This window comes from Bufo bufo, chromosome 10 (assembly GCF_905171765.1).
Source record: "Bufo bufo chromosome 10, aBufBuf1.1, whole genome shotgun sequence".
Classification (NCBI taxonomy): Eukaryota; Metazoa; Chordata; class Amphibia; order Anura; family Bufonidae; genus Bufo; species Bufo bufo.
This window is the reverse complement of record NC_053398.1, coordinates 20,553,342-20,579,872: the sequence shown is the minus strand read 5'-3', so window position 1 is coordinate 20,579,872 and position 26,531 is coordinate 20,553,342. Positions and strand designations below refer to the sequence as shown.

Genomic DNA, 26,531 nt, shown 5'->3' with positions numbered 1-26,531 from the left:
AGCATTTAGTATAAGTGATATGTCAGGGGCCGCGACGACTCCTTCTTTAATGCAGGTGAAGGGTCCGCAGCATACGCGGATCTTCACACCTCTCTTGTAAAACGCCCAATTATCCTATTCTCTGGAGTTTCTGTCAAAAGTGTGCCATGCACTCAGGTCTGGATGTATACTGTAAGCAGAACAGCTGGAAAGGAGAGGTTTAGAGCCCAAATCCGACACGCTGGCAGAGGAGGGGGGAGATTAGTCCAGCTCCCCTGATATGAAGAATGGGCAGGCTGGCAGGAGACGGACGTGCGGGGAGCCCGGACTTACACAATACATCATTTACAGTCTGTATAGAACCGCTTGTTTGTGTGGCCATGAAACATGATGGAGCGGTGACCTTCCATAACCCACCACTGCCAAAAAGTCCGCAGCGCCCACTCCCTGGCACTGCCCTAACGTTGCACAGGGGCAAAATATTCTGTCCTGTTTCTAGGGACGTTCCCGGCCTCCTTCCTAAAGCCATTCTGGGTTGTAGCCCAGAACGGCCGAAAAGGACACAGGTCAAAGGTCCTCTCCTTGCAGAGAATGAGCAGGAAGCGGCTTGCAACGAGCATTTCCTGCTGCACGCTCCCTCGCTACCCAAACCGAGCGGCTCCACATCTGCGCTTGGTTTTAATTACCCTCCATTATTCGCAGCTCGTTACGTCAAAAAGCTGCTCCCCAGCCCCCCCTTCCTCGCGTCTCTTCTGTCGGGATCTCTTCGCCTTCTAATATATAGAGTGTCAGCTATCGGGCCGAGGGTACGGTGTCACTTATCACATTACAGCGACAGGAGGCCGGGTAACCGGACGCCAAGAGGAAATTTGTTGGGGAGGAACAGGAGAGGGGGTTAACGTGGTAGCGGCGAAAACCCAAACCCGGCTATTTATAGGGACGAGATGCGAGATACGCAGACGGCTATTAATAGCGGAGGTGCATTGCCTGGGATGACACGGCACCGCCACAAAGCCGGAATTTACAGCGTTCACAGAACCACAGCAATATACGACCGAAGCGCAAACGTAAAAAGCTGCATTATGTGATGAGCGCTGCTCTGCCATGGACTGGTTCACAAGGGAGAATGCTATGAAGATTAATGGGGTTGCAACTGAAATAAGCATGACTAGCTTTAGATGCGTGTGCGCAAATACTGCACATGCAAATCGTGTCAGGTCCTGGGAATCCGTATTTTGCACTCACCCCCCAGGGTGTGACGCCGGACTGCTTCTCAATGAGAATTGCGAGTGTTGCCTCATTTTTGCACTGGTCGCAGCAATCATGTCCCCCGACTGTCCCTCAACAGTCATTACAAAAAAACAAAATGGCTGCACACCGTTATATATACAAACAATAGAGCAACAGTCATTGTTAGGCATCTTTCACACGGCCGTTTTCCCGTTTACTGGACGTTTTTTGCATTCCGTATACGGAACCATACATTTCAATGGTTACGCGTCGCAAGAAAAACGAAATGTACTCCGTATGCATTCCGTTTCCGTATTTCCGTTCCGTTGAAAGATAGACCATGTCCTATTGCCCGCAAACCACATTCCGTGGCTCCATTCAAGTCAATGGGTCTGCAAAAACAACGGAACATTTACGGAAATGCATCCGTATCCGTTCCATTTTATATGCAAATTACTGTATACTGTATATGCCATACGGAAAAACGGAACAGAAACAAAAAAACGGAACGACAGATCCGTGAAAAATGGACCGCAAAGCACTGAAAAAGCCATACGGTTGTGTGAAAGAGGCCTTAGGCTGTATACAACCCCGCAATAGTCAGTGCTGCACCACTTGCACCCTCCAATAGTGTTGACCCATTTTCGGCCTCCAATAGTCAGTGTTGCACCGATTGCAGCCCCCCAATAGTCAGTGTTGCACCGATTGCAGCCCCCCAATAGTCAGTGTTGCACCGATTGCAGCCCCCCAATAGTCAGTGTTGCACCGATTGCAGTCCCCCAATAGTCAGTGTTGCACCGATTGCAGCCCCCCAATAGTCAGTGTTGCACCGATTGCAGCCCCCCAATAGTCAGTGTTGCACTGTTTGCAGCCCCCCAATAGTCAGTGTTGCACTGTTTGCAGCCCCCCAATAGTCAGTGTTGCACTGTTTGCAGCCCCCCCCCCCCCCATTAGTCAGCCACACTTTTTGCAGACCCCAGTAGTAAGAACTGCCCCGTTTGCATCTCTCAAATATTCAGTGGGCCTTATTCATCAAAACTGTCCCACAGCAACCAATCAGAGCTCACCTTTCATTTTCTAAAGTGTTCTGAAAAAAATGAAAGGTGAGCCCAGATTGGTTGCTATGGGCAACTAAGACAGTTTGCCTGTTAGACAGTTTTGATAAATGAGGCCCAGTGTGCTGTTTGCAGACCTCAGTGGTCAGAGAAGCATTTTTTGCAGGCCCCAGTAGTCAGTGCTATGCAGTTTACCACCCCCTTAATAGTCAGCGTTGCACTGTCTGTACCCCCCCCCCCCCCAATCATCAGATGCACTTTTTGCAGACCCCAGTGGTCAGAGCAGCACCATTTTAAGTTCCCAAATAGGGTTGCGCTTTTTGCGGATTCCAATGGTCAGAGTTGTGCCGTCTGCAGACCCCAGCAGTCAGTGCTGCACACCTTTAGGACCTCAAATGCCAGATTCTGAGAGATCTCTGGGTCTCAGCCAAAGCATTACACACCTCGGCAGCACTATTCTACAAACAAAAGGGTCTGAACATAAACCAGAAAGAAGTACAAATGGAAGCAACACAAAACTTTAACTTGTCTGTTACCTAAGCTTGGGGTTTTCTTATATACATCAAACACGTCGGTGTCTCTATTCATGAACGAGAAACCTGCATGAACAGTAACATACTACACATCAAACAGTAACATACTACACATCAAACAAACAGTAACATACTACACATCAAACAAACAGTAACATACTACACATCAAACAGTAACATACTACACATCAAACAAACAGTAACATACTACACATCAAACAAACAGTAACATACTACACATCAAACAAACAGTAAGATACTACACATCAAACAGTAACATACTACACATCAAACAAACAGTAACATACTACACATCAAACAAACAGTAACATACTACACATCAAACAGTAACATACTACACATCAAACAAACAGTAACATACTACACATCAAACAAACAGCAACATACTACACATCAAACAGCAACATACTACACATCAAACAGCAACATACTACACATCAAACAGCAACATACTACACATCAAACAAACAGCAACATACTACACATCAAACAAACAGTAACATACTACACATCAAACAAACAGCAACATACTACACATCAAACAAACAGTAACATACTACACATCAAACAGCAACATACTACACATCAAACAGTAACATACTACACATCAAACAAACAGTAACATACTACACATCAAACAAACAGTAAGATACTACACATCAAACAAACAGCAACATACTACACATCAAACAAACAGCAACATACTACACATCAAACAAACAGCAACATACTACACATCAAACAGCAACATACTACACATCAAACAGCAACATACTACACATCAAACAGCAACATACTACACATCAAACAGTAACATACTACACATCAAACAAACAGTAAGATACTACACATCAAACAAACAGTAACATACTACACATCAAACAGTAACATACTACATATAAAACAAATCTTATCAGACTATACATAAAGTTTAAATGGTAACATATTACACATAAGGGGTCATTTATCAGACTGGTGTAAAACAGAACTGGCTTAGTTGCCTATAGCAACCAATCAGATTCCACCTTTCATTCTGGACGGCTCCTTTGGAAAATGGAAGATGGAATCTGATTGGTTTCTATGGGCAACTAAGCCAGTTCTGTTTTACACCAGTCTGATAAATGACCCCAATAGTAGATACACAGTAACATACTGCACATAACATAAATGGTAACATACTGCACATTGGACGTACAGTACATGGTTGAACGTAGAACATAAATGGAGACATACTACACGTAGGACATACATGGTAACCTACTATACATAAACTCTACTCAAAACGAAAGTATACAACAGATGAAAGTGTCCGTTAAGTAGAATATAGTGACTAATATCGAGCCCTGAGACGCCACACTTAGGTAACGCACACATGTGACATTTAGAAGGCCCTGAAAGGAATATTTGTATAAATGGAAAGCAGTGACGTCATCGGTCAGAACTGGTGCTTCGAGACCGATTCATGCAAATTCATTCAAATAGACGTGGTGAATGGCGAGACTGTAGGGTCCTAGCTGATAGGAGAGCTACATAAGAAGCGGACGTATGGGATCAGTGACCATGAGGGATGTTCCCTGCGGTAATCCCACTGAGGAACATCACAGTCGGCTTCTCCTCGCCCTGAGATGGCTGATAACAGGGAGCAGTAGGTTGTATTGAGCGTTACAGCAAATGGAGATGTAAAAAACCTGGGGGGGGGGGGGGAACGGAAAATCCACCACAAAATCGGCAGCATGCAACATGTGGATGAGATTTTAGAAAAAACACATATGACATTTGTCAAATCTCATTCACTTTGCTGGTACTGTATTAGGGCTCGTTCCCGCGACCGTGTGAAGCCCATGCTGAGGTCCGCAATGCACGGGCACCATCCGTGGGGCAGGCACATGGGGATCGCAGACCCATTCACTTGAATGGGTCCGCGATCCTTCAATTCCACAAAAAGATAGAACTTGCTCTATCTTTTTGCGGTGCGGAAGCACGGAACGGAACCCCAGAAAGCACTCTGTAGTGTTCCGTTCCGCATCTCCGGGCCCATTGAAATGAATGGGTCCGTATCCATGATGCGGAATGGCCACGGAACAGTGCCCATGTATTGTGGATCTGCAAATGCGGTCCGCAATACGGCAACGGGCATCACACGTTTGTGTGAACGAGCCCTTATGCTGCGATTTTTCTGCACGAAAATCCAGGCAGAAAAAGTGCGTGTACTCCACAATGTCTGCAGGCAGCCCCAGGCCTCTTTCACACGAGCGTGACGGATTAGGTCCGGATGCGTTCAGGGTGAGTTCAGGGATAATTGCGCGATTTTGCAAACAAGTTCAGTCAGTTTTGTCTGCAACTGCGTTCAGTTTTTTCCGCACGGGTGCAATGCGTTTTGATGCATTTTTCACGTGCGTGATAAAAAAAACAACATCTCTTAGCAACCTACAGTGAAAAACGCATCGCATCCGCACTTGCTTCCGGATGCAATGCGTTTTTCATGCAGCCCCATTCACTTCTATGGGGCCAGGGCTGAGTGAAAAACGCAGAATTTATAACATGCTGCGATTTTCACGCAACGCAGAAGTGATGCGTGAAAAACAACGCTCATGTACACAGACCCATTGAAATGAATGGGTCAGGATTCAGTGCGGGTGCTATGTGTTCACCTCACGCATTGCACCTGCGTGAAAAAACTCGCTTGTGTCAGCAGATTTGTCCCTATGACACTGGCTGACCTGTTACATGTGCTCTTGGCAGCTGAAGGCATCTGTGTTGGTCCCGTGTTCATATGGCTTCATATTGCTGAGAAATATGATATTTTAACATATGCAAATGAGCCTGTAGGAGCAACGGGGGCGTTGCAGTTACACCTAGAGGCTCAGCTCTCTCTGCAACTGCCGCACCCTCTAATCTTTGATTGACAGGGCCAGGCAGGTGTGATAACGTTTACACTGCCTGGTCCCGTCAATCAAAGTGCAGAGGGTGCGGCAGTTACACCTAGAGGCTCAGCTCTCTCTGCAACGGCAACGCCCCCGTTGCTCCTAGAGGCTAATTTGCATATATTAAAATATCATTTTTCTCAGCAATGCGGGCACATATGAACACGGGACCAACACAGACGCCTTCAGCTGCCAAGAGCACATGTAAGGGTCCATTCACACGTCCGTTTTTTCTTTCCTGATCTGTTCCGTTTTTTCAGGAACAGATCTGGACCAGATCTGGACCCATTCATTTTCAATGGGTCCTGGAAAAAATCTGACATTGAGCTGTCCGTTTTTTTCCAGGACCCATTGAAAATGAATGGGTCCAGATCTGGTCCAGATCTGTTCCTGAAAAAACGGAACAGATCAGGAAAGAAAAAACGGACGTGTGAATAGACCCTAACAGGTCAGCCGGTGTCATAGGTACAAAACTGCTGACAGATGCCCTTTTGGGTCCGCTATGCAAAACATAGTTCACACGGCCAGTGCTTATACATTGCAGACCGTTATTTGTGGTCCACAACACGGGCATTGCGACCATACAATCGAGTGAATGAGCCCTTACCACCAGAGAGGCTGGGGCTGTGCAAACACCACCACCACTGCCGAATTGCCGGGTGGTCGTAACTAGGCTTGAGCGAATCGAGCTTTGTCTGATAGATCCGAAGTCGATTCATTCAAATACGTAGCTTTTAATGCTACGTCCGTACAGCATTAAAATGTTTTGGCTCCGCGTAGGCAAAATTTGTATCGACCGAAGTCGTGCGAGACTTCAGTGAATTACTTTGGTATTCCTATCTGCGTCTTTAAAAACCATTTTAAAATAGGAATCTGAAGTCTGCTTTGGTACCGTGGAACCCGCCAGTACCGAACCCGACTTCGGATTCCTATTTTAAAAGGTTTATAAAGATGCAGATAATAATACCAAAGTAAGTATAGCAACCGCATGTCCGTTTCGTAGCCCCGCAAAGAAGATAGAACACGTCCTATTCTTGTCCGCAAGGATAGGACTGTTCTATTATGGGCCGGGCAAAATGGAGAATGCACACGGCCTATATCCGTGTTTTACGTATCCATAATTTGTGGACCACAAAAACGGTTACGCCTGTGTGCATGAGCCCTAAAGCAGACATGTGGGCTTAGGCGTCCTACCACTGTCCCAGTTGACTACGACTACAATTCCAGTGCAATATCGCCACACATGGCGCAAGCAATAAATTACCAAATCGTAGAGCATGTGAAAGCACCCCAATATGGCTAATAATACAGCTCCGACAAAGGGGGCTGCCTCTTCCCTGCCTGAAATGGCTGATAATATGGAAGGGATATCATCTCATGCAAATGATAATGCTGAGCAATAAAAGTAACAAACACACAAAAGTACGTAACATTATGAGCAGGGTCTGTATCCACGCGATACATCATACATAGAGGGGAAGTCCACGTCAGACCAACCTTACTATTATGTATGAGACAGGTGGGGGGGGGGGGGGGTCCACACGCTGGCATAAAAGCCAACAGGATTTCCATGGCAGAAATGTGGATTTCTGTCGCAGGACGATTAGCCCCATTGTGGAGCTAATCCACGGCTTTTCAGCACACAATCCATGGAAATACGGAGCGTGTTGCTTATTTCCACTGTGGTGTCAAAGTTCAACCAGATTTTTTTTTCTGCTGCAAACGGATGGGGATGCACAAACCCTATTCACATTTACGGGGTGCGGACGCATGTTAGCCCCAGTCTAAAGGGGCTACACCAATCCAACACGCGTGAATGGACCACCGTATTGAAAGCTGTCATGATAAGGCATGCATACATATACGCTCGCGCACGAGCACGCCCACATACGGAATTCTAGCAGAAAAAAAAATAAAAAATAAGAAAAGTCACATTTTGCCGCACAACCATTATAATGCAAAAATCTGTGACTTTTTTAAACAATTTTTGCCATCTCTGGGGGGTAAAGGGAGCGGCTATCGGGTCCACGCCAGATTTATAAAAAGTAGCAAATATTGCCGCAGCCTCACTCCAGTGGGGGTGGTGTAAAAACTGGAGCCAGGAAAAAGTGATGTTCAAAAATGAGCTAAATTTATTTTTAAAAAACGGACATTCCCTTTTAGGTTACCAGCACAAGGGTGCAGGTAGACTTGCAGAAATTCCGCACAAAAGCCGCATCAAAATCTGCATGCGTTACTTGATTTTGGTGAAATCCGCACCAAACAAAAATCGCACAAACTATTGACGGGCTGCAGATTTCAAAATCTGCACAGCAGGAAAGCGTGCATGAGATTTGTCTAATCTAATACAGTTTGCTGGTACTGTATTAGGGCTCATGCACACGGCCGTATGTATTTTGCCGTCTGCAAAACATACGGATAGAACAGTCCTATCCTTGTCCGTAATGCGGACAATAATAGGACATGTTCTATTTTTTTTGCCGGACGGATATACAGACTTACGGAAATGGAATGCACACGGAGTAACTTCCGTTGTTTTTTTTTGTGGACCCATTGAAATGAATGGTTTCTGCAAATAACAAAACAAAAACGGAACGGACACGGAAAGAAAACACACTCGTGTGCATGAGCCCTTACACTGTGGGTTTTCCTCGCAGGAAATCCGCAACGTGTGCAGGTAGCTTTAGGATAATTCATCGCCCCCCTAAAGTTTCTAGAACTTGCCACAAAGTAGATTCTCATAAGAAAAGCAATTTTTTTTCTAAGTGTATACAAATAGGACATACAGATTTAACCCCATCACTCTCATCATCCACCCCTATACGTGCCCCAAAATCCTTGCTGGATAGTTACAAAATATTGCTTCGCCAACACTCCTGTCCCCCAAACGTATGACATAAGCACATCTATCAGTTATCCCGCCCCCCCCCCCCCCCAAAAAAAAGGGTTAATAAGTAAAAGTCCGTGACCTGATCTGCTGGGCGGAAGATTCAGCGCAGTCAGAGACTGGGAGCGATCCACTGCGTAAGAAGAGATGAGGAAGATTAGTATTAAGGAAGCATGACTGAGTGAGAAGCGCGTGCAACCGTGTGTGTGTGTGTGTGTGTGCGCGCCCTGCAGTGTGTCAGCGTGAGAACACGGAAACCGGCACCCTGTCAGAATGTCAGAGTGAAAGGTGAGTGCGCCGTGTAGGCGTCGAGAGGAGAGTGTGAGCTTGCCTCTGCAAAAAAAAAAAAAAAACTGTGACTCCGTCAGTTAAATCGTTAATGTAGAGACAGAAGCGCCGCTGTGCAAAGGGTAAAGCCGGCGATATGCGGCGTGCCTGGCACTACGGGCATCTACAGAGTCTAGGGGAGGCGCATCCAGGCAGGCAGAGGAGCTATGGGACTTAGTTTGCAAACTCTAAAAAGGTGATATCTGAAAAGTTGTGTGTGCGTTCAATGGAAGCCACCCACAATGCACCTGGGGTGCACGGTGTGCGGTGCCTGCGCGTGTATAGGAGAAGAGAAGTGGCAGCTGCCCATCGCCCAGCCGGGTCTTCGGTCCTAGTTTGGAGTGTGGGTTATTAGGACGACAGAGGCGCCTCATTGGTAAGTCACAGCACTTGAGAGAGAAGTGCGAGGAGGAGCATGGATGAAGAAGAGGATGGGGGGGGGGGGGGGGTGAGACAGAGAGCGGAGCAGGTGAGCGCGAAAAAGAGGAAACCGCCTGCCAAGGGGGCATAGGAAATATCAGGGAAGGGAAGGGTGGAGGGCACAAGAAGAAATGCCCAAGTCAAAAGGAGAAGAAGGAAGCGTAGACGGGCTGGGAAATAACGAAAGATATGCAGAGGGCAGTGAGGGGTGCTGCTGGAGGATGATGACGTAGGGTTGGGCTCTGCTTCATCTCTAAAACAGCAACCGCACTGTTAACCATTCAGTCTCCTGGTCCCACGCAACAGACGTCCTTGTCCCTCTGCCGGGTCTTAGGCTATATTCACACCGTGCATCCTTTGCTGTATGGGCTGGGAAAGCTCCTGGCGTACGAGTCAAAGGCGTTAATTGGCCCCTATTCAGCTGACGGTGCCCAAAGGGGGGTCCGTTTGGTTGGTATACATCAGCGTATGGAATGGCATAGTCTGCTGCACTATTCCGTATAAAAAGTACCATGCACGGTCTATACATTTTATTTTATTTTACTTTACATGTTAGCCTATGGGCAATGGATGCCAGTCAGAAGAATGGGTCCGGAAATGCCCCCGGTGTAAACCTCCAATGGGCATTGCAAAACCCAGCATGAAATACCCTTGTTATTGCGTTTTCTACAAGGGATGGCATTTGGCTTTTCTGGAGCAAATTATTAAATGTCTTAAGTGCGGTTCAGGAGTCTTTGAAAGCGGTGTCCTAACTAGGGTCTGTCCCACCAAAGAACATCGTAACATCTGGCCCTGTCAATCACAGTGCAGAGGGCGTGGCAGTTGCAGAGAGAGCAGAGCCTCTAGGTGTAACGGCAACGCCCCCGTTGCTCCTAGAGGCTCATTTACATAAGCTAAAACTTCCTTTTTCTCAGCAATGCGGGCACATACGTACATGGGACCAACACAGACGCCTTCAGCTGCCAAGTAACAGGTCAGCCAGTGTCATAGGTACAAACCTGCCCTTTAAGTAGGTTCCCTAATGAATAACTTTTCCAAGCAGAAAGCGAGCTGGGCAGCTTAGTAACGGGTAGAGATGGCGCCCTGGATCTGTACGTAATAAAGGAGCTGCAGAAATGCTGTCAGCGCAGGCCTTTGCAGGACAGTATGGCTGCCGGTTAAGGCCTAGTTCACACGAACGTTTTTTTTGCGAGTGTACGGGCCGTTTTTTTGTGTTCCATATACGGTCTGTATACGGATCCATTCATTTCAATGGTTCCGCAAAAAAAACGGAATGTGTTCCGTATGCATTCCGTTTCCGTATTTCCGTTTTTCCGTTCCGTTGAAAGATAGAGCTTGTCCTATATTTAGCCGTAAATCACGGGTCGTGGCTCCATTCAAGTCAATGGGTCCGCAAAAAAAACGGAACACATACGGAAATGCATCCGTATGTCTTCTGTTTCCGTTCCGTTTTTTCTGAACCATCTATTGAAAATGTTATGGCCAGCCCAATTTTTTCTATGTAATTACTGTATACTGTACATGGCATACGGAAAAACGGAACGGAAAAACGGAAAGGAAACGGAAACACAACGGAACTCAAAAACGGAACAATGGATCTGTGAAAAACGGACCGCAAAAAACAATAAAAGCCATACGGTCGTGTGAACTAGGCCTAACTGCAAGAGTATGGAAAACTGCATAAAAAGGTCCTAGAGGCCTGTCCTGGTGACGTATTTACCCCCGATGGGGGACAGTACTGGCAGGCTGGTTGGATTGCTGGGATGGTAAAGTTGATGACGCAGATCAGATAGTTAAAAAGCTATCAGTTCCCATGCATTTCAATAGAGCAGGTGGAGATAAGCAGATGAATGAAACCTCTGGCGCCACTGATTGGAGGAAATAAATAGGATCAGGCAGGTACAAGAGTAACTTGTCTGTTCTTTCTGCCCTTCAGATATTAGACTGCTGCAGTATGCAAAAATTGGGCAACCTAATATAACCCCCCCCCCCCCCAGATAGGACAATCATTACCGAAAAAATCCTGAACAGCCCCAAGATCATATTGAAGCCAAAAGCCAAGATTACCAAGAGCTATATGTTGCTATTGGCATGCTAAATCTCAATCATTTTCAGTCTACGCCAATGTTCTACTGATGATGTCCGCTTCGGTCTATTTCAGAGCAGTGCTGGCCACTACTGTTATCTCTTATGGCCAACTATTACAGTAGCTGGCTGCCACGTTTGGCAAATGTACCAAGACGTCTCTCTTCTCAGTGCCACTAGAGGGAGCCCAGGAGCTCACAGCATACTATATTCTTATTGTGTTCAATGTACGCACCAAACCCGCCCCCCTAGTGGTGGCTGCAGGTAACCAGGAGCTCATGATTTAATAGGATAACTATGTAGGGGATTTGTATAAAGAAATACTACTGAATGAGTCAACACAAAAAGGCACGATGGATACACATATACACTGTACATGGCAATGAACTGCTGCTGACTTCGCTCCATCACTATCCACATGAAATAAGCAGCTCTGAGACGACAAACGTCTGACAAAAACATCCCTACGAAGCCCACCAGCAGTCATACAAAAGCCAAACCCCAGTATAGAGATGGGCAGGGTCGGCAGTCTAAAGCCAGCAAGACACAGGGACCAGAGCAACCGCCATGTAAGATACCACCATCCTCTCCAGATCATCGGGATCAAACAATGCGAATGGCAGCCTCCATCAATGGAGAAAGAAACAGATAATGTAAGAGACAAAACCTTCTGATATGGATAGGAAGCAGCAGGAATGTGTCCGAGCGGGGATAGATAGATAGCAGACAATAAGATAGATGGCAGATACATCTAGATAATAGATAGATAAGAAAACTACAAAGGCCCATATGAGATAGACAGAGAGAGTGATTTAGATAGACAGAGAGAGTGATTTAGATAGACAGAGAGAGTGATTTAGATAGACAGAGATAGATATGGGAGATAGATAGATAGTAGATAGATATGAGAAAGATGATAGATAGATAGATAGATAGATATGAGAAAGATAATAGATAGATAGATAGATAGATAGATAGATAGATAAGATATGAGATAGATAGATATCTCACTGCTGTAGGGAGAACAGCTGCAGTAGATGAGGGGCTCCAGTCAGCGGCTGGAAAGACTTTAAGGAGATTACCAGCCCAGAGTGTTTAAGCCTTTATCTTTCAGGGTCGCCGGGGGCCCCTCCACCAATCACACTTATTCCCGGCGGTGGCGGTATAACATCTACTGTGCTGTGAAGCTGCTAATGTCACTAGACTGCTCAGACAGGCCATGAGCCAACCTCAGAAAGCTGAGCAGCACCTCCTGCTGGACTGACAGGGGAATACACAAGAGAAGGCTCATTAGCGGCCTGACACCTCTGACATGATGAACCGCATCACTTCTCCATTCGCTCTGTAGAGGAATGCAATCAATGGCTCCCTATTATCAGTCATTTCATCCCTGCCCCCCAGGATCAGTAATTTATGCCCCCCCCTCCCCCAAATCCCCAGAACTCTGAGAAACATTTACATATCTATGAAATTAGAAACTAGTATTTAACCAAGAAATATTCTACATTCTGAAAATCCCAGTGAAATCCATCCTGATGGAGACAGAAACCTACGGCGATTTCACACTACTGTGTGCAAAGCATGTTGTGGAAAATGACACGGCATCGTTCACTGCCTGCAATGGCGGGTTCTCCCCGGGTCAGCCTGCAGGGAGCTAAAGACAGATCCAAAGGAACGGAGGAGTGTGAAATCCGGGGAAGGAGCCTTCCAGTCTCTTACAATAAAATCACCTGCTCCTTTATTTCCCATTGTTTGTATCGCACGAATAGGACAAGTTCTATCTTTTTTGTGGGGCCCACGGAACAGAACTACGGTGTGCTGTCCACATAGAAATGAATAAAGGGGTTGTCTCATCAAAGACAATGGGGGAATATCGCTAGGATATGCCCCCATCGTCTGATAGGTGCGGGTCCCACCTGTATCGGGAATGGAGCCCCGCAAAGTGGTGGGTCCGGCCACCGCCGAGTGCACTCCCCATAGAAGTGAATGGGAGTGCATCACGCATGACCAGCCACCAGTGCCATTCACTTCTATTGGCTCGACAGAAATAGCCGAGACAGCGCTCGGCTATTTTCGTCGGCCCAATAGAAAATGAATGGAGGGCGGCTGCGCATGCGTAGTGCGCCCTCCACCACTGTCGGGGCTCCTATCGATATGCCCCCCCTTGTCTGTGATAAGATTACCCCTTTAAATCGGATCCCGATTCGATTCGCCCCCCAGGAGGTGTTAACCATTGAGCGGCTGTGCTGCTCACATAAATAATAGATGTCGAGCTTATGCATTCAAGACATAGTCCTTATGAGACGTTACAATTAAGAGCGTCTCTTGTTCTGGAGGACCCGTCCTGTCCTGTATTACACAGCCATTCCATTCATTTGAATGGGGCGCTGTGTAATTCTTAACTTCCCCTGTGGAGGCGCTGTAGGAAAACTGAACACTTAGGTTAGGCTAGTTTCACACTAGCGTTCAGACATGCGGGAACAGCCTGCCGGAGCTCTCTCTCGGTCCGGCATTGCCCACCGGCCCCATTAACTATAATCCGGCAAATATGCAGAAAATCAGCCATACAAATACTGCTGCGCACAGAGGTGGTTGCCCAGCCGATTCTCGGCATATTTGTGGGGTTGTGGCCGGATCTCCGCCGTCCACATTATAGTTTATGGCAGGGATCAGCAACCTTCGGCAATTGGCGGTCCCTAATGCACGGAACAGGCGGCTCACGAGCCCTATTACAGTAACCACAAAGTGAATGAAAAGAGACAAATCTCGTGTACACTTTGCTTTTTCATTTCATGCGGAAGTTGATCATAAAATCCAACGCTTGTCAATTCTTTGTGTGGATTTCACCCTTTTCAATCCAAGGATGAGATCTGTGGCAAAACCGCAAGTAGCACATGCAGTTTTTGGTGGGGAAACGCACGGAAATTTGCGCAGATTTTCAGGTTTCTAACCCTGCACCCGTGTGCAGATAGCCTTAGGGCGCCTTCACATGCTGCGGATTTTGTTGCAGAATTTTCCGCAACTGAAAAACGGCTCCATTAATTTGAATGGAGAGGCAAGCACATGGGTTTCCTGAAATTCTGCAGCGTGTGAAGGCAACCTTAGACTAAATGCACACTATCAGGATTGCGCGCGGAAAATCCGCACCGTAGGTCATGTACATTGTACTCTATGAAAATGTGAAATTCTCTTATTTTTCCTGACCGGATTTTCTTCATTCACTTAGTAAAATCGGCACCAATTCATGCGGATTGACCACACGGATTTCGCCTGCGAACACCTCCGGATTTCAGTGTGGATTCTCCGCACATGAATGTACCCTTACTGTCCTAATAGGTTACAGCTGATCACTGGAGGTCCCAGTAGGGAGACACTTTGCGATCTAAAAACAAGAAAAAATGTCCAATGTGGAGAGCCCCTTTAAGTGTTTTTTTTTTTTTTAAGTGATACTTGAAAATGCAACTATTGCTGGTGCAGAGTTGTACAATCCACCCCCTAAAGCAGGGGTCCGGCACTCCAGCTATTGTGAAACTACGACTCCCAATATGTTCCAGTCACTTCTGTGGGATTCCCAAGAACAGCCAAGTAAGCGTGCATGCTGGGAGTTGTAGTTTCACCACGGTTGGCTCGCTAGAGGTTGCTGATCCCTACCCTAAAGTCATAGCCATGACAGCTGACATGGAAGCCCAGTTCTGCACATTCCCCATTTTTCAGATGATTTGGGGGTTCATTGACACGCGGACAACAAAAGGCCATTATGTACATAATGTTTTTTTGCGGCGGAGTGTTAAAATGTTCCAATCTTTAACCATTTCATACAATGTCCATTGAAAGAGCCGTGCACAAAATGTACACTATGTCGGGGCACAGTAAACATTACACCAAATATGGAGTCTGAACAGAAAGACTGGCCTTAAAGGCGGTTGTCCCAAAAAAAATTATTCTGCAGTTTTCAAACAGGCACCTGCATCTGAATACTTTTGTAATTGCATGTAATTAAAAAATTTGCATAGCCACTGATTTATTCCAAAAAAATGTGTCTGTATAGCGCCACCTGCTGTTTGTTCGTTTTCTTACTTCTCTGTCCACCTTGCAGGAGGTGGATGCACATGCTCCGTTCCATCCTTCAACTGCCTCCTGTCCCTGTGATAGGGAGAGAGCTGCAGCACAGAGGACACACCCCTGAGGTGCCAGCTTGAAATAAAATCTTGCAGAGCAATTGAGCAATGACTGGGGGAGATCTCTGGATCCATGTGAGGTACACGGCTGGTTCTAGCTTTGTTAGAAAGAGGGTGTCGTATACTATAGGAAGGCTGATTTTCATTTTCTTACATTAATCATAGGATAACCCCTTTAAAGGGGGTATACTGATCAGTTGTTTGAGGAGGCCAAGGCGATCCTTTGAGCGCTGCTGCCTCCTTGCAGCTTACCAAGCACAGCGCCGTACATTGTATAGTGGCTGTGCTTGGTATTACAGCCCATTCACTTGAATGGGACTGAGCTGCGCCTAGGCCACGTGACCAATGAACGTGGCGTCACTGGCATAGGGTAAGCTGCAAGAAGCAAACTTCTCAAACAGCTGATCGTCCGGGGTCCCAGGTGTCCGACTCCCACCAATCAGATGCTGATGGCTTATCCTGAGGATAGGTCATCAGTATAAAACAGTCGGAAAAGCTTTTTAAAGTTTTTTTTCTCTTTGGATGATTCTATTTTGTCAGAAGGGTGCTCCAATGATGCAGTGATCACAAGTAGTCCCAGCAATCGGGAAGGGAATCCTTCAGTAAGTGTTCAATTCTGCTACAGCACTACCACAGGTGAAATGAGGTATTACACCATTCTTATAGAAATCAATGAGTTGTTACTGTATTAATATGCTGGGTCATCCAGTGTGAGAAATGCTCTTTATAGTTATTTTCTGCTCTGATAATAGTCCTGAATGGGGTGGCCCTCCGTCATATTAACTTCCCCAATACGTTACTTAAAAATGGGTTTTCTAAATCGGACAGCCAACGTAAGCTAATCATAGATATTAGATAACTGGTAGTCGAGAGCTGTTCCAATACCAATCGCCACCACCGATACCCCCAATAACATTTATGCTAATTAGTCATCCCCTTTTACGTGACAAATGATAAGACCTATGTGACTCAAGCTAGGTAGGCCACAAAGCCAAGATGTCTCTATGGGTTATGTATTGGGGCTTAGCGTTGTGCTTCCCTGCATCAGCTAAAATGAATCTACAGCAAATACTGCTCCGCAGCCCTGCAATAATCCCTTATGGTTATGGATAGAACGCTTTAACTATTACGGTTCATTTTGCTATGCTGCGAGGCACGGAATCGACATGGAAAGCACCAGTGACATCTGCAGGTCAACAGCAGGTATTACACTCTATAAATGTGAATGTTTAACAATCTTGCAGTTTTAATATGTCTTACTTGAAGTTATCACAGAACCCCCCCCCTCCCCATATGATTGCTTAAAGGGATGGTCCAAGTATAATGATTGGCAGCAGGTGACATGTGCCGTATACCAGCACGTCACCACCGCACTTTTCAAAAAGGAAGACAGTTGGTGCAGGAGAAAGAGGTAAGTATCATTTTTTAATTTTAGACCACTTGGGATTTTTAATCATCTCGGGCGACCCCTTTAACAAAGTTACACAAGCAAAAGGATTAACCATGAAAATCAAACAGGAGACACGGGTAATTGTGTCTGCCAGCTGTCACATGCACTAGACCAGGGGTAGGCAACCTCCGGCACTCCAGATGTTGTAAAACTACAACTCCCAGCATGCATACTTCCTCTGCTCTTCTCAGAACTCTCACAGAAATGAATGGAGCATGCTGGGAATTGTAGTTTCGCAACAGCTGGAGTGCCGGAGGTTGCTGACCCCTGCACTAGACTGACAGAGGAACTCTGGGATTTCAGTGGACACTGCGTCGCTCCTGGTCCCAGCACGGCCGCCGCTGCTTCTCCCCATGCACGGATGAAAACATTCATGTGCGCTTGGCAGCTGAAGGCGTCTGTGTTGGTCCCATGTTCCTATGTGCCCGCACTGCTGAGAAAAATGATGTTTTATAATATGCAAATGAGACACCAAGAGCAACAAGGGCGTTACCATTACACCAAAAGGCTCTGCTCTCTCTGCAACTGCCGTCCTCTGCACTTGGATTGACAAGGACAGGCAGGTGTGATTCGATTTTTACTGCCCGGTCCTGTCAAAGTGCAGAGGGCGCGGCATTTGGCGACAGAGCAGAGCATCTAGGAGTAAAGGAAACGCCCCCGTTGCTCCTAGAGGCTCATTTGCATATATTAAGGCATCTGTGTTGGTCCCATGTTCATATGTGCCCGCATTGATGAGAACATTTTTATTTTAATATATGCAAATGAGCCTCTAGGAGCAATGGGGGCGTTGCCATTACACCTAAAGGCTCTGCTTTCTTTACTGCACTTTGGAAGACAGGGCCGAGCATGACAGTTTTACTGCCTGGTCCTGTCAATCACAGTGCAGAGGACACAGCAGCTGCAGAGAGAGCAGAGCCTCTAGGTGTAATGGTAACGCCCCCGTTGCTTCTAGAGGCTCATTTGCATATATTAAATCATCATTTTTCTCAGCAATGCGGGCACATAGGAACATGGGACCAACACAGAAGTCTTCAGCTGCCAATTGCACATGTAACAGGTCAGCCGGCGTCATAGGTACAAATTGGCTGACAGATGCCCTTTAAGGGAAATCCAACACTTTCTAGCTGCACAGATTACAGCTGACCACTAGGGGGCCTAGCAGCGAGCCATCCCATAATCAGTTTACTTCCAGAGAGAACCTTCTAAAATGGGATTGTCCGTAGCAGAGAACCCCTTTAAGGACAATTTCAGTGCCGGGCATTGTCCCATGTCTGATCACATTTTCCGTCCGAGCGGCAGAATATTAAAGCTATGACATAAGTATCAGTATCCACTGCTGTCCTGATACGTGACACATAGAAAATTGCCTTTTATAGAAGTCTGGTGGAAAGAGAACAACATGTCCAAACACAGAAAGCTTATCGCTTAAGTACAAAGCACAGTAACACATTTTCTATCATTTCTGACATCGACACCACCCCTGGACCCAGAGGATAACCCTTGACGTTAAAGGATTAATGTGATCAGATTACTTTAAAACATCACAAGGGGCAGAAAAAAATCCATTTGCCCAGAGTTTTATGCCGCTGGATTTCCCATCAATTTATAAGATGGCAAAACCCCTAGAAAAAAAAAAAGTTAGGCTGGTTTCACACGGGCGTTGCGGGAAAAGGTGCGGGTGCGTTGCGGGAACATGCACGATTTTTCCGCGAGAGTGCAAAACATTGTAATGCGTTTTGCACTCGCGTGAGAAAAATCACGCATGTTTGGTACCCAAACCCAAATTTCTTCACAGAAGTTCGGGCTTGGGATCGGTGTTCTGTAGATTGTATTATTTTCCCTTAAACCATGTTATAAGGGAAAATAATAAATTCTTAATACAGAATGCTTAGTACAATAGCGCTGGAGGGGTTAAAAAAAAAATAAATTTTTTTTTAACTCACCTTAATCCACTTGTTCGCGCAGCCGGCATCTCTTCTGTCTTTAAAGGGAACCTGTCACCGGGATTTTGTGTATAGAGCTGAGGACATGGGTTGTTAGATGGCCGCTAGCACATCCGCAATACCCAGTCCCCATAGCTCTGTGTGCTTTTATTGTGAGATGAGTCCTGTAGGTGAGATGAGTCAGGGACAGCACTCATCTCAGGTTAATTTGCATATGTATCAAATCGGGTTTTTTTACACAATAAAAGCACATAGAGCTATGGGGACTGGGTATTGGGGATGTGCTAGCGGTGATCTAGCAACCCATGTCCTCAGCTCTATACACAAAATCCCGGTGAACGGTTCCCTTTAACTGTGAGCACTTCTATGGGGCCTGCATTGCGTGAAAAACGCAGAATATAGAGCATGCTGCGATTTTCACGCAATGCACAAGTGATGCGTGAAAATCACCGCACGTGTGCACAGCCCCATAGAAATGAATGGGTGAGGATTCAGTGCGGGTGCAATGCGTTCAACTCACGCATCGCATCCGCACGGAATACTCGCCCCGTGTAAAAGGGGCCTTACAGAGGACCTTTCACTACTGTACAAACTAAAAACTAACTATATCAGTGGGCAGAGCGGCGCCCAGGGGTCCCCCTGCACTTACTAGTATGTCTGGGCGCCGCTCCGTTCGCCCGGTATAGGCTCCGGTGTCTGCCCACTGATATAGTTAGTTTTTAGTTTGTACAGTAGTGAAAGGTCCTCTTTAAAGAGATTTCAGCTCTAAAGACTGTGAATGCAGCCCTGGACTGCAATACAAGCTGTAACTCGGTATCAATATTGCAGGGGTTGTACCATGAAAAATATTCTTCATTCTTCAACCCAGCACCTGGATCTGAATACTTTTGTAATTGCATGTAATTAAAAATGTAGTATAGGGACTGAGCTATTCAATAAAATGCATCTGTATAGCGCCACCTGCTGCCCGTTCTATTCCTTATTTTTCCGCCCACTAAGGTGGCCGCACATGATCTGGGCTGCAGCAGAAAGGACACCCCCCCCGAGCTGTGATGGGTAGAGAGCAGCAGCAGAAATGACACCCCCTGAGCTGTGATGGGTAGAGAGCAGCAGCAGAAATGACACACCCCCTGAGCTGTGATGGGTAGAGAGCAGCAGCAGAAATGACACACCCCCTGAGCTGTGATGGGTAGAGAGCAGCAGCAGAAATGACACACCCCCTGAGCTGTGATAGGTAGAGGGCAGCAGCAGAAAGGACACGCCCCCTGAGCTGCCAGCCTGAAATAAAGCTAACAGAGCAGTGAATGAGGAGATCTCTGGATCCATGTGAGGTGCAGGGCTGGTGCTAGCTTTGCTAGAAATTAATTGTCACGCACTATATGATGTCTGTTTTTTATTTTTAACATCAATCATGGGATAACCCCTTTAGGCAATGTAAGTAGACTTTATCTATAAACGGTATAATGGTGTTCAAAGGCAGTTTTATGCTCTAATAGGGTTGTCTCCTTTGTAGCCTCAGCGGTGATGCCTTTGAGTACGGCACATGACTTCTGCGGCCGGCGATTGTCACATGCTTGGTGCGGCATATCATCGCTCTGGCAGGGAACCACAGGAGGATTCAGGAGGCAAGTAGGGTTTATTTTTCCACTTTATTACAAACCCTTTTAAGTATAAGGACAAGTTCCCTTTAGGTGACCGTCGGAGTTAAATTTCTTCACTAAAGGGCTCATTCACATGGCCGTTGTTCGGCCGTTCCGTGCGATGGGGGCTGCAATTTGCGGACGCGCTGTTTGCGGGCCGCAATACGGGCAACGGCCGTGTGCATGAGACCAAAGACTTAGAGCATTTTAATTGCTGATTTCACAATCAGCTGTGGTAAATGCAGTCAGACAGCAAGTAAGGAATGCACAGTCAAAGGTCTTGTCCCATTGAGGGGGTTGGAGTCTTTGGGTACCTGTACACGGCTGCTGGTCTCTGATTCTGCACTGATTTTTGTGAAGATTTTCATGCATTTCTGCAGCAAATCCACACCAAGATCTACATGCGTTAGGGTACTTTCACACTAGCGTTTTTCTTTTCCGGCGACGAGTTTCGTCCTAGGGGCTCTATACTGGAAAAGAACTGATCAGTTTTATCCCCATGCATTCTGAATGGAGAGCAATCCGTCCAGGATACATCAGGATGTCTTCAGTTCAGTCTTTTTTTTTTTTATCCAGCATTTTTCCCATTGACTTGCATTAATGCCGGATCCGGCGCCGTGTGTTCCGTCAAACCGGATCCTGCTTTTGCATGTTAAACCCGAAAAATGTGCAAAAAAAAAGTTAAAGTCCATAAATGGCGGATCCGTTTTTTCCAATGCATTTTTATGTAATCCGTTTTCACGCGTTTTTCCGGATCCGGCGGGCAGTTCCGGCGACGGAATTGCCCGCCGGATTCAAACAACGCTAGTGTGAAAGTAGCCTTACTTGCAGATTTTGATGCGGTTTTGCAAAGGGTGAAATCTGCACAAACAATTGACACTGCGGATTTCTAAAACCACACGGCAGGTCAATTTCCGCATGGAAGAAAAAAGCAAAACGTACATGAGATCTGACAAATCTCATTCACTTGGCTGGCACCGTATTACGCTGCGGTTCTGGAGTGAGGTGTACCATCCTCGGCTTCATTGGTGCATATGCGCCTGGTGCCGCTGGAGAAGAGTCCCGGACTCTTCTCCTGATAAGTTTGAATTCAGTTTACTTACTTTGCTTCAATCGATGGGTTGGCTATGGGCAGATTTGGGCCCTAAACTCCAACTGCAATAATAGTATGCTTTTTGGCTTTAGTGCCCCCAAATTAGGTGACAGGTTCTCTAAATTCAAGCCTGATGTCACCAGGCTCACTGCTAGGTGGAAGCCTCCATCTAGCTTACCCATGGAGACCCTGATACGTCTTCAGAAAAAAAAAATAATAATTGCCCTACGTGATTCAGCGAAGGGCATGGGAGAGCTTCGGAGCATGAAACGTCAGAGTGGCTGAGTGGGGAAAGAAGGGGATATGTCCGGGGTCAGAGCCCTTTAAAGGGGTTCTCTGGGCATCTAGTCTAAGTAGTGACTGGCGCTAACCTGTGGAGGCAAGCTCTTTTATACAGGACTTGCCCTCCCTCGTTCCCCCAATGCTGCGGTCTGCACTGTACCACCACGCACTGCAGGCTCTTCCGCACAGACCCCGTTTAGATGTAGCCTCTTCTTTTCCTTTTTGGCTGCATTATAGTCAACGCAGCCAAAAAGAAAACGAAGCGGCCACATCCAGTCGGAAGAGATGGCAGCGCACAATGGTGCAGTGCAGACAGCAGCATTGGGGGAACGAGGGAGAGTAAGTCCTATGTAAAAGAGTTTCCCTTCACAAGTTAGCACCGTTCACTAAATGCCAGAAGGACCCCTTTAAAATCTGCATTTACCTCCTGGTCACCGCTGATACTGGGCGCTGGAGGGAGCTCGGCGTTCACAGCTATTCTGCAGGATTCAAGCCTTCACGTTTGCATCTTGGCACGGCTAGGTATTCAACTTTCACTGGGTAATAAAACAAAGTGCGGCTAATTCCATTTGTACCGTACGAAGCTTCATAAAAAGAAATAATAAAAAATAAAATTCACATTCAGCAGGACTAAAAGGTTATTTAAGGACATTCCTGCGGTCATAAAAGTCTGTGTGGCAACAGCAAAACCAGTATAAAAGGTAAGTGCACTGTACACGGGTGCAAAGTGCACTGTACACGGGCCACTATAATAATACTGCCATTACTGTGGCATCTCCAGAGGAAGGTGTGTAAAGCAAGGTTTTAATTGATACTTCACCTTTAATTCCTTGTAATGCAGTTCGTTAGCGATGTTGGATACCTGGCCGCATTCCTGCAGTATGAAGTAGCTGTACATGCGTTCTAACCTTTAGGTGGGGTTAGGAGGGGCCAGGAGACTGGAAAACAGCCATTGAAGATGCAGTACTTTTTTCTCAGACGGAAATGGCTCAAACTGATGCCACATGTGCATAACTGATGCACAGGATCCGTTTTTTTTTATTTATTTTTCTGACGTATCAGAAAAATGGAAAAATAACGGTGATGTGAACTCTCCCCAAGATGTGTCTTGCTACCATCACCTCTTTGTATCATATGGGCATTGGCCAAGTATCATGTTGTGCGCTGGTCGAAGTGGAGCTGGCCCATTTGTTTTCATGGCTTTCGGTGAATGTTACGTTACCATTGTGTGTATATACAGTCAGGTCCATAAATATTGGGACATCGACACAATTCTAACATTTTTGGCTCTATACACCACCACAATGGATTTGAAATGAAACGAACAAGATGTGCTTTACCTGCAGACTGTCAGCTTTAATTTGAGGGCATTTACATCCAAATCAGGTGAACGGTGTTGGAATTACAACAGTTTGCATATGTGCCTCCAACTTGTTAAGGAACCAAAAGTAATGGGACAGAATAATAATCATAAATCAAACTTTCACTTTTTAATACTTGGTTGCAAATCCTTTGTAGTCAATTACAACCTCAAGTCTGGAACGCATAGACATCCCCAGACGCTGGGTTTCATCCCTGGTGATGCTCTGCCAGGCCTCTACTGCAACTGTCTTCAGTTCCTGCTTGTTCTTGGGGCATTTTCCCTTCAGTTTTGTCTTCAGCAAGTGAAATGCATGCTCAATCGGATTCAGGTCCGGTGATTGACTTGGCCATTGCATAACATTTCACTTCTTTCCCTTAAAAAACTCTTTGGTTGCTTTTGCAGTATGCTTTGGGTCATTGTCCATCTGCACTGTGAAGCGCCGTCCAATGAGTTCTGAAGCATTTGGCTGAATATGAGCAGATAATATTGCCCGAAACACTTCAGAATTCATCCTGCTGCTTTTGTCAGCAGTCACATCATCAATAAATACAAGAGAACCAGTTCCATTGGCAGCCATACATGCCCACGCCATGACACTACCACCACCATGCTTCACTGATGAGGTGCTATGCTTAGGATCATGAGCAGTTCCTTTCCTTCTCCATACTCTTCTCTTCCCATCACTCTGGTACAAGTTGATCTTGGTCTCATCTGTCCATAGGATGTTCCAGAACTGTGAAGGCTTTTTTAGATGTTGTTTGGCAAACTCTAATCTGGCCTTCCTGTTTTTGAGGCTCACCAATGGTTGACATCTTGTGGTGAACCCTCTGTATTCACTCTGGTGAAGTCTTCTCTTGATTGTTGACTTTGACACACATACACCTACCTCCTGGAGAGAGTTCTTGATCTGGCCAACTGTTGTGAAGGGTGTTTTCTTCACCAGGGAAAGAATTCTTCGGTCATCCACCACAGCTGTTTTCCGTGGTCTTCTGGTGTTGCTGAGCTCACCGATGCGTTTCTTCTTTTTAAGAATGATCCAAACAGTTGTTTTGGCCGCGCCTAATGTTTTTGCCATCTCTCTGATGAGTTTGTTGTGTTTTTTCAGCCTAATGATGGCTTGCTTCACTGATAGTGACAGCTCTTTGGATCTCATCTTGAGACTTGACAGCAACAGATTCCAAATACAAATATCACACTTGAAATGAACTCTGGACCTTTTATCTGCTCATTGTAATTGGGATAATGAGGGAATAACACACACCCGGCCATGGAACAGCTGAGAAGCCAATTGTCCTATTACTTTTGGTCCCTTAACAAGTAGGAGGCACATATGCAAACTGTTGTAATTCCTTGTTCGTTTCATTTCAAATCCATTGTGGTGGTGTATATAGAGCCAAAAATTTTTGAATTTTGTCAATGTCCCAATATTTATGGACCTGACTGTATATCTTTTTTCATAGTTTAGTTAAATCTTTATGCACATAAGTCGAGTTAAATCTATTTTTTCCCAAACCTCAGATCCCACGACCGTAACGGATGACCTTCTTTTTTTGCGGATTTATTGTAATAATGCCTATCCTTGTCCGCAAACTAGAAAAACTAAATAGGACATGCACTATTTTTTTTGAGGAGCAACGGAACGGACATACTGATGCGGACATGAATGGGTCCGCATGCTATCCGCAAAAAAAACGGAACGGACACGGAAACAAACAACGTTCGTGTGCATGAGGCCTAATACACACCCTACCGATGTTAGCTGAACACTATGGCGGTAAAACGTTTTATCACTCATTGTGCTATAAGGCCTCACACGTCAGTGAATCGAGGACGTGTGCTGTCTGTGGTCTCCAAGGACCACTCATGCATCCATTGACTTTACTGTGTGTATTCACACATCAGTGGTTTTCCACGGACCGTGGGTCTGTGGTGACACCATGGAAGCACGCCCTATTTTTGACTTTTGACCTGTGGGTCTGTGAAAAACATGGACACAACACGGATGCCATCAGTGTTTGATCCATGGTCCATTTGGTAGAAGATGCTCTGGAAACCAATTATCAGCCTAGCGGTGTCCGTGAACTACGGATGACACACAGAGGGAAAAACTTCTCCTTCTTTTCGTCCTCCATATCTCCATGCAGCAGCGAACATTCACTATACTACATGCGATCTCAGGTGAGAGTCTCTCCTTCTCCCTTGCCATCTCCAGAGCCCCCGATCATACACAACTGGCTCTCCTCTTCTTTTTCTATTAGTGCCTACATAGAGGGCAAAAAACAGACACACGGACCAAACACAGATTCTTCACGGATGAAACACTGACCATCTTGTCACAGACGTCATAAAACAAAAAAAAGGGATAAAAGGTATAAAACCAACATCTACTCCAATTATCCAGAGTTACCATTCCACTGGTCCAGCAGCAATCCACCATCTCACTATTAGGGCTCATGCACACGACAGTATGGCTTTTTCAGTGTTTTGCAGTCTGTTTTTTACGGATCCGTTGTTCCGTTTTTTGTTTCCGTTGTGTTTCCGTTTCCTTTCCGTATGCCATGTACAGTATACAGTAATTACATAGAAAAAATTGGGCTGGGCATAACATTTTCAATAGATGGTTCAGCAAAAACGGAACGGATACGGAAGACATACGGATGCATTTCCGTATGTGTTCCGTTTTTTTTTTTTGCGGACACCGTGATTTGCGGACAAGAATAGGACATGTTCTATCTTTTCACGGTACGGAAATACTGAAATGGAATGCACACGGAGACACTTCAGTATTGTTTGCTGAACCATTGAAATGAATGGTTCAGTATATGTACCGCATACTGAACTAAAAAAACGGCCAGTATACTGAACGCAAAATACTGTCGTGTGTATGAGCCCTTAGGCTCTGTTCACATTTAGTATTTGCCTTCTGTCAGACTATTTCCTGAAGTATACCTACGGTGGAAGCCTGACTTGTGCAGAGGTTTTTAAAGCTTTTCAAGCTGTTTAAGCAACTGGAGTTTTTAACGTTTTGCGTTTTTTTGCATATCTTATGCAATGTCCTTACAACAGTATGGGGAAAAAATGATTTTTCAAAAAAATAAATAAATATAAAAATATATATATA

The 26,531-nt window shown here is 45.8% G+C and overlaps 1 protein-coding gene across 8 annotated transcripts in view; it reads right to left on the bottom strand.

The window, feature by feature from the left end:
• DGKZ (diacylglycerol kinase zeta) overlaps window positions 1-26,531 on the bottom strand; it is a 179,420-nt gene that overhangs the window by 81,625 nt on the left and 71,264 nt on the right. Inside the window, exons 1-2 of one of the 8 annotated variants that reach the window (XM_040409147.1) lie at window positions 9,198-10,129; window positions 8,712-8,762 (exon numbers count right to left, since the gene is read on the bottom strand). The exons of 4 other annotated variants lie outside the window; for them this stretch is intronic. In XM_040409147.1, coding sequence (XP_040265081.1) covers window positions 8,712-8,762; window positions 9,198-9,465 — 319 coding nt within the window. In that variant the 5' untranslated portion in view covers window positions 9,466-10,129. Of the gene's footprint in view, window positions 1-8,711; window positions 8,763-9,197; window positions 10,130-12,472; window positions 12,493-26,531 lie in introns of those variants that run through there. 3 more of the 8 variants (XM_040409148.1, XM_040409149.1, XM_040409155.1) reach the window with 3 other exon arrangements.